The sequence below is a fragment of the Myotis lucifugus genome, unplaced genomic scaffold (genome assembly GCF_000147115.1).
Source record: "Myotis lucifugus unplaced genomic scaffold, Myoluc2.0 scaffold_387, whole genome shotgun sequence".
Lineage (NCBI taxonomy): Eukaryota > Metazoa > Chordata > Mammalia > Chiroptera > Vespertilionidae > Myotis > Myotis lucifugus.
In genome coordinates, this window is record NW_005871435.1 from 466896 (window position 1) to 477436 (window position 10541).

At 38.7% G+C, this 10541-nt stretch overlaps 1 protein-coding gene across 6 annotated transcripts in view; it reads right to left on the reverse strand.

The window, feature by feature from the left end:
• Nucleotides 1-10541, reverse strand: part of AP2B1 (adaptor related protein complex 2 beta 1 subunit) — a 96870-nt gene that overhangs the window by 38712 nt on the left and 47617 nt on the right. For 5 of the 6 annotated variants that reach the window (XM_006101918.3, XM_023743402.1, XM_023743403.1 and 2 more), the window contains 3 exons: nt 2246-2287; nt 1278-1424; nt 44-189 (listed from right to left, as the gene is read on the reverse strand). In XM_006101918.3, the coding sequence (XP_006101980.1) occupies nt 44-189; nt 1278-1424; nt 2246-2287 (335 nt within the window). The remainder of the gene's footprint in view (nt 1-43; nt 190-1277; nt 1425-2245; nt 2288-10541) is intronic. The other variant, XM_006101919.3, reaches the window with a different exon arrangement.

Sequence of the window (10541 nt, forward strand, 5' to 3'; positions counted from 1 at the left end):
CACAAGGTACACATGAATCTAGCTGGGGACTCTTATTTCTTACCTATTCTTGTTAAACTGGATTGCAAAGTCTGTCATATGCTGCAGAGCTTTGTTGGTGAAGTTCATTTCCATATAGATGTGCCCCTGACGATGAGTAAATGTTCCAGAAATCTCCAAGCCTTTGGCCTTTACTGCAGGCAGCCAGACCTGAAACACAGTATAGAGCTCAATGGAACAAGGTAAGATTTATCTCAATGCTATTTCTTTAAAATAAAGATGAAATTTCACTTCCTTAGATAATTACGGTGATTTTGTTAGTAGCTTTGTGAAAGGCTTGAAAGGGAAGACATTGAATCTACTAATGAAAATGCATGTTTATAATCTTTGAAGGCTTTTTTATCATTATCAATACTCTCAAGGGCAAGGACTATGTCTTATATATACTTTTAATTCTTGCTATAGTTTTCAGTAAACAGTAAGAACTCAGATGTTGCTTAAATAATCTGAATACCTATTTTCTTTATATAATTCATTCATTACCCACCCCTGGCCCCCAAACTACAGTAAAGGTAGTTTCCCTTTTTGAATTTCTATGTGAGCATGACATAAGTAAAGCTGAGACTAAAAGAACACCAATGACAAAAACCTAAATCAGAACTCTATAAAGGTACACCAAATTTGAACAAGCACTCCAGAATCCATATGTAGTATCAATGGAAAGGAGGAATGGAAGGAATGAGAAATAAAAATATTATTTCTCTATACAGTATTTTCCCCCTGTGGTGTATCAAATTTATACTAGATTGACTTCAGTGTCGACAAACTAGACAATATTTAACAAAACTCAAATACTTAGTAATGCCAATTTTAACTCTGATTATAAAAATGGTTACAGTACTTCCTATTGCTAAGTTTAAGGACATCTTTCATCTTTTTCTTAAACTGTACAAAACAAGGGCCCAAACCTTGAATTTATTATCAGTGGAAGTAACACAAATGATAGAAACTAAGTAATTTGGGTCATGTCCATTAAGAGAGTGTTGCTTTGCCTTGCTGGTGTGGCTCAGTGGTTGAGCGCCAACATATGAACCAGGAGAAGGTCACAGTTCAGTTCTCGGTCAGGGCACATGCCTGGTTTGTGGGCTTATTCCCCAGTACAGGGTGTGCAGGAGGCAGCTGATCAATGATTCTCCCATCATTGATGTTTCTATCTTTCCTTCTCCCTTCTTCTCTGAAATCAATAAGAAAAAAATATATATATACATATATATAAAAGAAAGTGTTGCTTTACTTACAGCCTTAGGAGCCACATATCCACCATGTACCATGCCTATCCCCGTAGAGAGTTCAAATAGATCATTCAGACCACTGCTGACCACAGCAGGAGTAGGTGAAGGAGCAAAGGTTGCAGGCACTGATGATGGAATGAAGGATTGTCCCACCTGCAGAGAAAAAAAGGGGAGGGGAGGGGATCAGGAAGAACAGATTAATAGCCCTTACAATGTTTCTACATATTTTAGTAATACTGATAAATCAATAAGAATACACCATAATCAAAATATTATTAGGAGTTGAATTAGTATATTCTTTGTCCTTTTAATCATTGTTGATAAGATAAACACTAGATTCTATCAAGAGAAAGTAATCAGTAGGATTAGAAACACAGTGACCAAGATTTTTTATTTGTTTCCAATTTTAGCTTCCATGATTCTGTGCAAAAGGCCTCTAAGTACCCTATAGGAAAAAAGTTTGTTTCTACAGAGAGAAGGAGAAGCATCCAACTTAGACAGCAGATTCATTCCCACTTGGGTCCAGCAAGTCTTATTCTCCCTTTTAGGCATAAATATCTAGTAGGAAACTCTCCTGTGGGAGGAGGATGTTCCCATCCCCAGAACTAACTTACAAGGAGAGTCCCACTCTGAGCCCAACTGACTGTTAAGTATTTTTAAGATGACACCAGAGAATAAAGGTATTAGCCAGTCGAGATGGGAGGTTCCATTTAGCTCTCTAATGTCAGGAAAACAAAGATCTGTGTAAATACTAGAGCACCAATCCCTAAAGATGCCCCTAGACCACATGTGATGTATGACCCCAAAGATTGCAAGTATCCCTATGCTACTCTCTATTCTTCATATACTGCTATAAAAGTTTTGGTGTATAGTGCTAGATAGTGGTGGCTGGTCTGAGAATGTGTGCATAGGAAAGGCATCAAACAGGGGGCAGCGCATCCCATGGTAAAAAAAAAAAAATGGATGGCACTTACTGCCGGACTTCCTCCAATGCCCCCGCCAAGGTCACTGCCAAGCTGAAAGAGAGAAAGGAGAGAGAGAAGAGAGAGGTAGAGTTCATTTAACTAAGTACTAGATGCCCATACAGAATCTGTAAATTGCTCTACCAAGTTTCTGGAATACATGCTCTTCAGTTGTGTCCCAAAGCTGAAAGAATTTCTAGACTGCGGAGAAATATGTCCTAGCAGTGGTCGGCAAACCACGGCTCGTGAGCCACACGCGGTTCTTTGGTCCCTTGAGTGTGATTCTTCCACAAAATACCGACTTCTGCACATGGGCCACGAAGTTTCAATCGCACTGTACGTGCGCGCCTGCACGTGGTATTTTGTGGAAGAGCCACACTCAAGGGGCCAAAGAGCCGCATGTGGCTCGCGAGCCACGGTTTGCTGACCACGGTCCTAGGGGAACCAAGTAATGACAGTGATGGTGTGTAGGAGTTATGAGAAAACTTGGAAAGAAGATGGAGCTGGGACATCTCTGAGATGTTTCAGATCCAATCTTTCCACAGGGGTACATAGGCACAAACCCAAACAGAAATTTTAAAATCTGCGTATTTAAAAAAGCTCTACCTTCTAGCAGTAATATTTTTTAAAAATATATTTTAATTGATTTCAGAGAGGAAGGGAAAGGGAGAGAGAGATAGAAACATCAATGATGAGAGATTATCATTGATCAGCTGCCTCCTGCACGCCCCCTACTGGGGATCAAGCATGCAACCCGGGCATTTGTCCTTGATCGGAATTGAACCTGGTACCCTTTAGTCCGCAGGCTGACACTCTATCCACTGAGCCAAACCAGCCAGGGCCAAGCAGCAATATTTTGAAAATATTTTATTTTTCTTGAAAGGAAATATAAAGAAGGGAAAAAGAAAAGAAAAACTAAAATGAGCTTTGATCTACAAAACCTGCTGCCCCTCTGAGAAGGTGGGAACCAAACCAGTACTGAGTTGCAATTTTAAGCTGCAAAAATTATAGGGGGAACAAGAGTGGTTTTTAGAGTTTAGAACTTTTCTAAAAAAAGAAAACAGCTGGGATAGGAAGATATCCTATTTCAGTGGTTCTCAACCTTGGCTGCACATTAGAATCACCTGGGAATCTTTTTAAAATCCTGATTTCTGGGCCTCATCCTCCGGAAATTCTGTTTCTTTGTTACTAATGTTGTGGCCCCACCCCATAACAAAGAAACAGAATTTCCGGAGGATGAGGCCCAGAAATCAGGATTTTAAAAAGATTCCCATGTGATTCTAATGTGCAGCCAAGGTTGAGAACCACTGTCCTATTTGGTGAGGAAGTGGGAAGGCAAATCTCTCTCACAGTCAATACTACTGAGAAATACTGTGATTTATTTGGTGATCATGTAAAATGACACTGACTATTGGAGAATTAGCCTAATTAAATTAGGTAGGTGGCAGGAAAATAATTCCGCATGGTCTCAGTCTCAGCCCTCCCTGCCCCTGCAGGGTTCTTATATAATTCACCCTGAAGTCAGTCTTCCACAACAAAAGCATTAAAGAAGAACTGAAGCTGAGAATAGCTGTCATGAAAAAAAACAGAACACACATATATACACAATTAATGATGCTGTTTAAAAAGCAAAAAAAAAAAACACACCCTTTTTTGCTATAGTTCCACATTTGCTTCCTCCTTAGTTCTCACTGTGCATCTAAAATTCCTCTTTGAATCACCAAAGGCTTGTGTCTGCTTTACAAAACAATATTCCCTTTATTGTCTGTCATTCAGTATAGAAACTTGGAAATCTTGGTACTGGGATTGTGCTAAAAAACAAAATTGCAGCCCTGGTCAGTTTCTCAGTGGTTAGAGCATCAGCCCACAGACTCAAGGGTCGTGGGTTCGATTCCCGGTCAAGGGCATGTACCTTGGTTGCAGGTTGGATCCCTGACCCTGACTGGGGCTCCTGCTGAAGGCAACCAGCTGATGTCTGTCTGTTGATCTCTCTCTCCTCCCCTTTCCTCCCTCCCTTTCATTCTCTCTAAAAATCAATAGAAAAAAATATCCTCAAATGAAAATTAAAAAAAAATTTTTTTCATTGGTCTTCAGGATTTGGGAAAGATTTATCTTCTCAATGTACAGATAAACAGAGTGGCCAAACTCTAAAACATAACCTATATTGAAAAATAGCAAGACCTCTGACAAAGTCTTGTTTCCAACATGACAGAAAATAACCCCGGGCAAATGCTTCTAACTGGCATTAATAAGCATGTTTTGCTTTAAGCTACAGAGTACTCCAAACCTCTCCAGAATCTGATTAGACATGGAACAAAAATCACATGCATAAACAAGTAAAAATGTCATCATAAGTAACAATTTGAATAACTGTAAAAGTATGAAAGAAAGAAAAAGATACATCTGCTTTCTCCCTGGTTCTAGAATACACACACCTGCAGCATGACATCACAAAAGCATGAAATTACTTTTATTTAAGCAAATACTGATGTAATGTTTACTGGGATACAGGCACTACTAGAAATGTAAAGATATCGGGCAATGAAGGGAATACACAGAAGAATAAAACCCAGACTTTGCCCACTGGCAGGAGAAATAAAACACAAATGCAGAATATTAAGAGTAAAAAAGAGAAGTTTTGAAGGGAGAGCCTCCTTCTGGCTGAAGATAATAAAAAGAAGCTTCAAAAAGGTGGTAGTGTGGGATTATAAAAAGCAAAAATGGGGGGGTTTTTTTTTGAATGGAATAAACAAATTTTGAAAAACACTTACCGGAATAAAAGCAAGATCAAGAGGGGGTATGGTTCAATTACCCGGGGCCCAGGATAGCTTTGGGGGGGGGGGGGGGGGGGCGCGGGGAGTAGCAGGGGAAGGAATATTGTAGAAAATAAGTCTGCAAAGGTAGGCTGATTACAAGATGTTTTTAGTTTTTAATTTTTCTTCATAAAAACCCTGGAATTTCTTAGACTAAAATTCAAGCGTTCTAAGAGTACTAATAACTACTTTGTGTTTCATTACTATGGCTTTTAGCTTTAGCTACACAATGGAACAACCCCATGGTGTTTTTTGTTGTTGTTGTTTTGTGGGGGACAGAAATTTAAAAAATAGTAATGTCATGCCTGAGTCTCACCCCAGAGATGGTTTAATTGTTCTGGGTGTAGCCTGGGCATCAACATTTTGAAAAGCTTCCCTAGTGATTCTTATGTACAGACAAGGTTGAAAAACATTGCCTTAGAGAATTAACTATTATTTGAACTCAATTCATCTGTTCAGAGATGACTTTGAAGCTAACTCTTAAATAAAAAGGAAGTTAAAACTTGAGTAGAAAGAAAAACCCTTCCTATGGACAGGGAGAATGCAAAATGTCTCAGTTGTCCTCATACTTTGATCTGGTTTTGTGACTTTCTGATATGGGTCAACTCCTTCCTTCTCCCTCCCACCATTATCCTCCCTTCTGGTCAGGTTTACCATCCGAGCTTGAAAGAAATGGAATTCTTTAGAAGGACTTGGTTGGCACTCATTGGCAAGGAAAACAAAAACACTGAAAGAGAAAGAGCAGTTTTATCAAATATGCTGAATTCAAGAAAAGGCCTTGAGAAAAAGACCCTCACCAACAATGCTTAGGCCAAAAGAAATAAAGCCCAATTATAGCCCTTATTTTCTTAGCGATCAATCTTATTATCTCTGAGTATATGAACATTATCTTAGCTGGAAAAGATCTGAATGTACTCTCCCCCTCCTCAGGCCGCTCGTCAATTTAATTTAAAACCAAGGAAGAAACTAAAAAGAAATCCCGATATTCATTTCTTTATGTTCAGTATAGCAGATACAATTCAGCTAGAATCAAGAACTCTGATCTTACAAGAGAAGATCCAAGGACTATTAAAGACATGAGGCCGGAAATATAAAGGCTCACCTAACTATGCTATATGTCCAGAGAGCAAAGGGAAAGGAAAATTTCAGTATGTTTTCTAACTAGCAAAACTAAAGCTTTTTCAGCACTGTTCTTCTTGCCGGAAAAAGATTCTAAAGAATGTTATTATCCTCCTCTCTGAAAATATGACAACGGTAATAGCATAGTGATGGCATGAGTGACTAATAGGGAGATGTCAGCAAGATGGGAGCCAATTACCCAGTGAGTGGCTTCTCTTATCTACGGTGACAAGCTGAATGATGCAGATATTAATCAAGAAAGAAAATGAAAACTAGAAAGCTGAACAAAACCCAGAAAAGTGTTGTCATGTAGCCTGAACTAGCTATTAACCATTTCAGTGAGCTGCTACTTATCAGGTAGGGTACAAAATCAGGAAAACTAGGATTTGTAAAAATTCAGTGATATCTGTTATCCAGTGAGCTGGTGAAAGCCAGGAATGAAAAGTGGTAGGTATGTAAGACATGGCTGTAATCTCAACCTGATGTGTCCAGATTCTGCGTTTTAAGTGTCTCTCTGAAGCTGTCCACTTCCCATCATCCCCATATTGCCTTACTCAGACTATTTTCTCTACAAAGAAAATAATGTCACCTATAAGCCAAATAAATCAGAATGCAGGAAGATGAAGGACGGCAAGGTGCCAACTTCAGGAAAAGAGTATCTCAGCCCTGGCTGGTGTGGCTCAGTTGGTTGAGTGTTATCCCGAGCACCAGAAGGTCACTGGTTGGATTCCTGGTCAGGGCCCAGGCCCAGGTTACAGGTTTCATTCGTGCAGGAGGCAGCCAATTGATGTTTCTCTCTCAAAAACCAATAAAAACAAAAAAGATACTTACTAAAAAAAAAAAAAAAAAAAAGAAGAGTATTTCAAATGCTAAAAATTGAGAATTTTCCTAAAGTTCTGTAGCTGATAACCAAGTCCAAATGTTCTACCAGAGGTATAGTTCCCTCAATCCCCAATCTAAATCATAGTAGTTGCAGTCATTAAACAGCATTTAGAATAGTACTAATATTCGGCCACTTTATTATGCCAGAAGTAGTGCTGAACAGGGCTCAGTTCGTGCTGAACGACACAATGTGTCCTTGCAATGCTAGTTTAGTAAGGGATGGAAACCTGTGACTTCACGGTGACCATGACAACTACGAGCTAACGGGATTCAGCATGAGGACATGCGCACTGCAGCACAGCCAGGATGAGCCAAGAGTCGGAGCTGAGTTTGCACAGAGCTCTAGCTCATCCAGATCAAAAGGAAACCCTTGACCAATGGCAATATGTTACAATAGCAGAGCTACATGGACCTTCTAAAAGGGAACAAGTCTGCCCGACTCCAAGAAAAGAGGAAGAAATCTTTTATAAAAGTTTATCAACTGAACCTTGGCAGGTGTGGCTTAGTTGGTTGGAGCATCGTCCATACACCAAAAGGTGGGGGGTTTGATCCCCGGTAAAGGCCTGGACTGGAAGCAACCGATCGATGTTTCTCTCTCAAATCTCTCTCATCGATGTTTCTTTCTTTCTCTCTCTCTTTTCATTCCTCTCTCTAAAATTCAATAAAAAACAAAACACATATATCCTCAGCTGAGGATTAAAAAAAAAAAAGTTTATCAACTGAGATGACCACTGAGCAGACACACACACACAAATTCCAAATTTTTCCAAAATATATCACAAGCTGGATTAGCCCCTTTGAGATACATCTGACCAGTCCAAAGTACCTTCCTGCTTCTAAACTGTGGAGCTGTCCAAGTATCTAAAGACATTCTCTTAAGTAGAGGTGTAGATCTTAAGCTCAGATATTTCTTTGCTCCCATTTATAGTAATTTGCTACTTTCCAGAACTGATTTAACTGAAGGGAGTCTAAGGAATGCTTCAGGTTAGACAGCTTACTGACAGCTCTGTTATTCTGACTCAGAATAGAATGATGTACAAACAGTATACAAAGAATCCAGCACAAACAATAAAACTTATATCAAAACCCTATTGGTGTCAAAAATATCAATTTGTATTTTTCCCTATTAGGGTTTTAGATTTTAGAAGGCACAATTCATCTCCTAGGTGAAAGTATAATTTTCAGCTGTTGGGCTGCAAATTTTAATTTGATCTTCAAAAGGCTATTCAAAAAAAGCATCATAAACTATAATCAAATTGTTGAAAGAATCTGTAACCATGCAAAAGCTATTCAACTAATGGCTGAGAACAGCCTTAATGTGAAATGGCATAAATGAATTTATATCATACAAAACTATCAGGATACTCAACTTTAAAGAAAAGAGGCTTATACAAGCAGAAAAGTAAGAGGGATGTAACAGATTACTTCTTGAGATGGAACAGGGAACAGAATGTGACAAGAAGTCCTTAGAATGGCCACTACCCGTTTCTTAAGTCAGACAATTTCATGTTGAATATGGTAAAAATCCCCAAGAGAAGCTCTACATCTCATTTTCCTTTGTAGTACTCACTACCTGACCATACAGTATGTGAAATACAGTTTAAGATAAAACACAAAATCAAAATGCAAAACACAAAATGCAAAAGTATGTGAAATACAGTTTATTCTTATGTTTTTTTTGTTAGTTATCGTATTATTTTCCATATGAACAACTGTAAATCTACTTTTGCCACACCCTGTATATTTGTCATCTGTCTGCCTCCCACTAGAATATAAGCTTGTAAGGACTCATCACAACTATAGTTGCAGTACATAGAATAGAGCCTGTCATAGGATATTTATTGAGTGAGTGTCCTACTAACCATGTAAACAGGACTATTGCAATATTATTTCTTAGGGAGAAATTTTTGAAATGAATCATTTTACTGGAGAAAATTATCACAAAATCAACAGAAGGCTGACAAAATTGTTTCATCAACTGGTCTAAAGCATCATATATGCATCAATCTTGCCAACACACATGAACAGAACCAATTGGGGAGGGGGACGACGCCCCCACACAAGGCCAAAGCCCTTTCTAGAGAGGAAACATATTGTCTGATGTGTTTTGACAGCCAGTTTTCAGCAGAAGAATGTCCTGCACATCATTTATTTGCCCTGAAAGTACTAGTGCTTTATATCACAACTCATCGATGTGATTTTGTGGCTCTACTTAAAAGAGGGTAAGATGAACAATCTTGTTCCTTTTGCTGCAAGACAGATATATAAACTTATCCAGTCCCTCTTTCTATGAATAAATATACTTCTACAGTCCTTCTTTAACTTTCATGTGCCTCCTAGTGGCATACTAACCCAAACTCATACACCCAGGGCACAGAGAGGCCTAGGGCAAACAAACCTTGTGTTTTATCTTAAACATTCACACTGCCTTAACACATCAGTATTTAGTCTATGTTTACATTACTTACCATCAAGTAAAACTGACATTGCAAGACAATGAGCCAAGTTTATTCTGCAGCTTCAGATGCACCCTACACTATTCTGTGTACTCCAGAGATTGTGTACCCCAGTTTGAGAAGGACCAAAGGTAAGTAAGACTAGATTCTATTCCAGAAGATGACAATAACAAATAAACTGGAACAATCACAGGATAGTAGAAAGGATATACTAATAAACTCTGATGTTTTGAAAAAGTTCTGGGTTCAAATACCAACACTTAACACATTGCGGACCAGTAGTTTTATTGCTAGCTTTACCCAGTGGCCAGATAAGTTTCTATTAAACAAGTACAAAAAACCTTTTACATAAATGTTAAAGGCAGGCTTTAAAATTAAATACCCATTTTGAAGTTATTTATTACATGTTCTTACAAGCTAATAATATCTTTTTAAAGTGTGATACTTTGTAAAACACTGTGTAATACGAAGCAAGAATTCTCGTGATCCATCCACAATGTGTTAAGACTTATTTGCATGCAAAATAGTATGGAGTCTCCTCAAAAAAATAAAGATGGAACTGCCATTTGACCCAATAATCCCACTTCTAGTAATATAGCCTAAGACATGGGTTGCCAACCGGTGGTCCGCGGACCACTGGTGGTCCATGAGGTCCGAAAGGTTGGCGACTGCTGGACCAAGACTCCTAAAATACCAATCAGAAAGAATGTATGCACCCTATGTTCATAGCAGCAAAATTTACTATAGCTAAGATCTGGAAACAGCACAAGTGCCCATCAGTAGATGAGTGGATACAAAAGCTGTGGTACATTTATACCATGGAATACTATGCAGCAGTAAAAAAGAAGAATCTCTTACCCTTTGAGACAGCATGGAGGGACCTAGAGAGTATATGCTAAGTGAGATAAGTCAGTCAGAGAAAGACAAGTATCACATGATTGAATACGCATGTGGAATCTAAGTAACAAAATAAACTGATGAACAGAATGAACCTAGAGACATGGAAGCATGGAACAGAGTGCGGAATCTCGGAGAGAA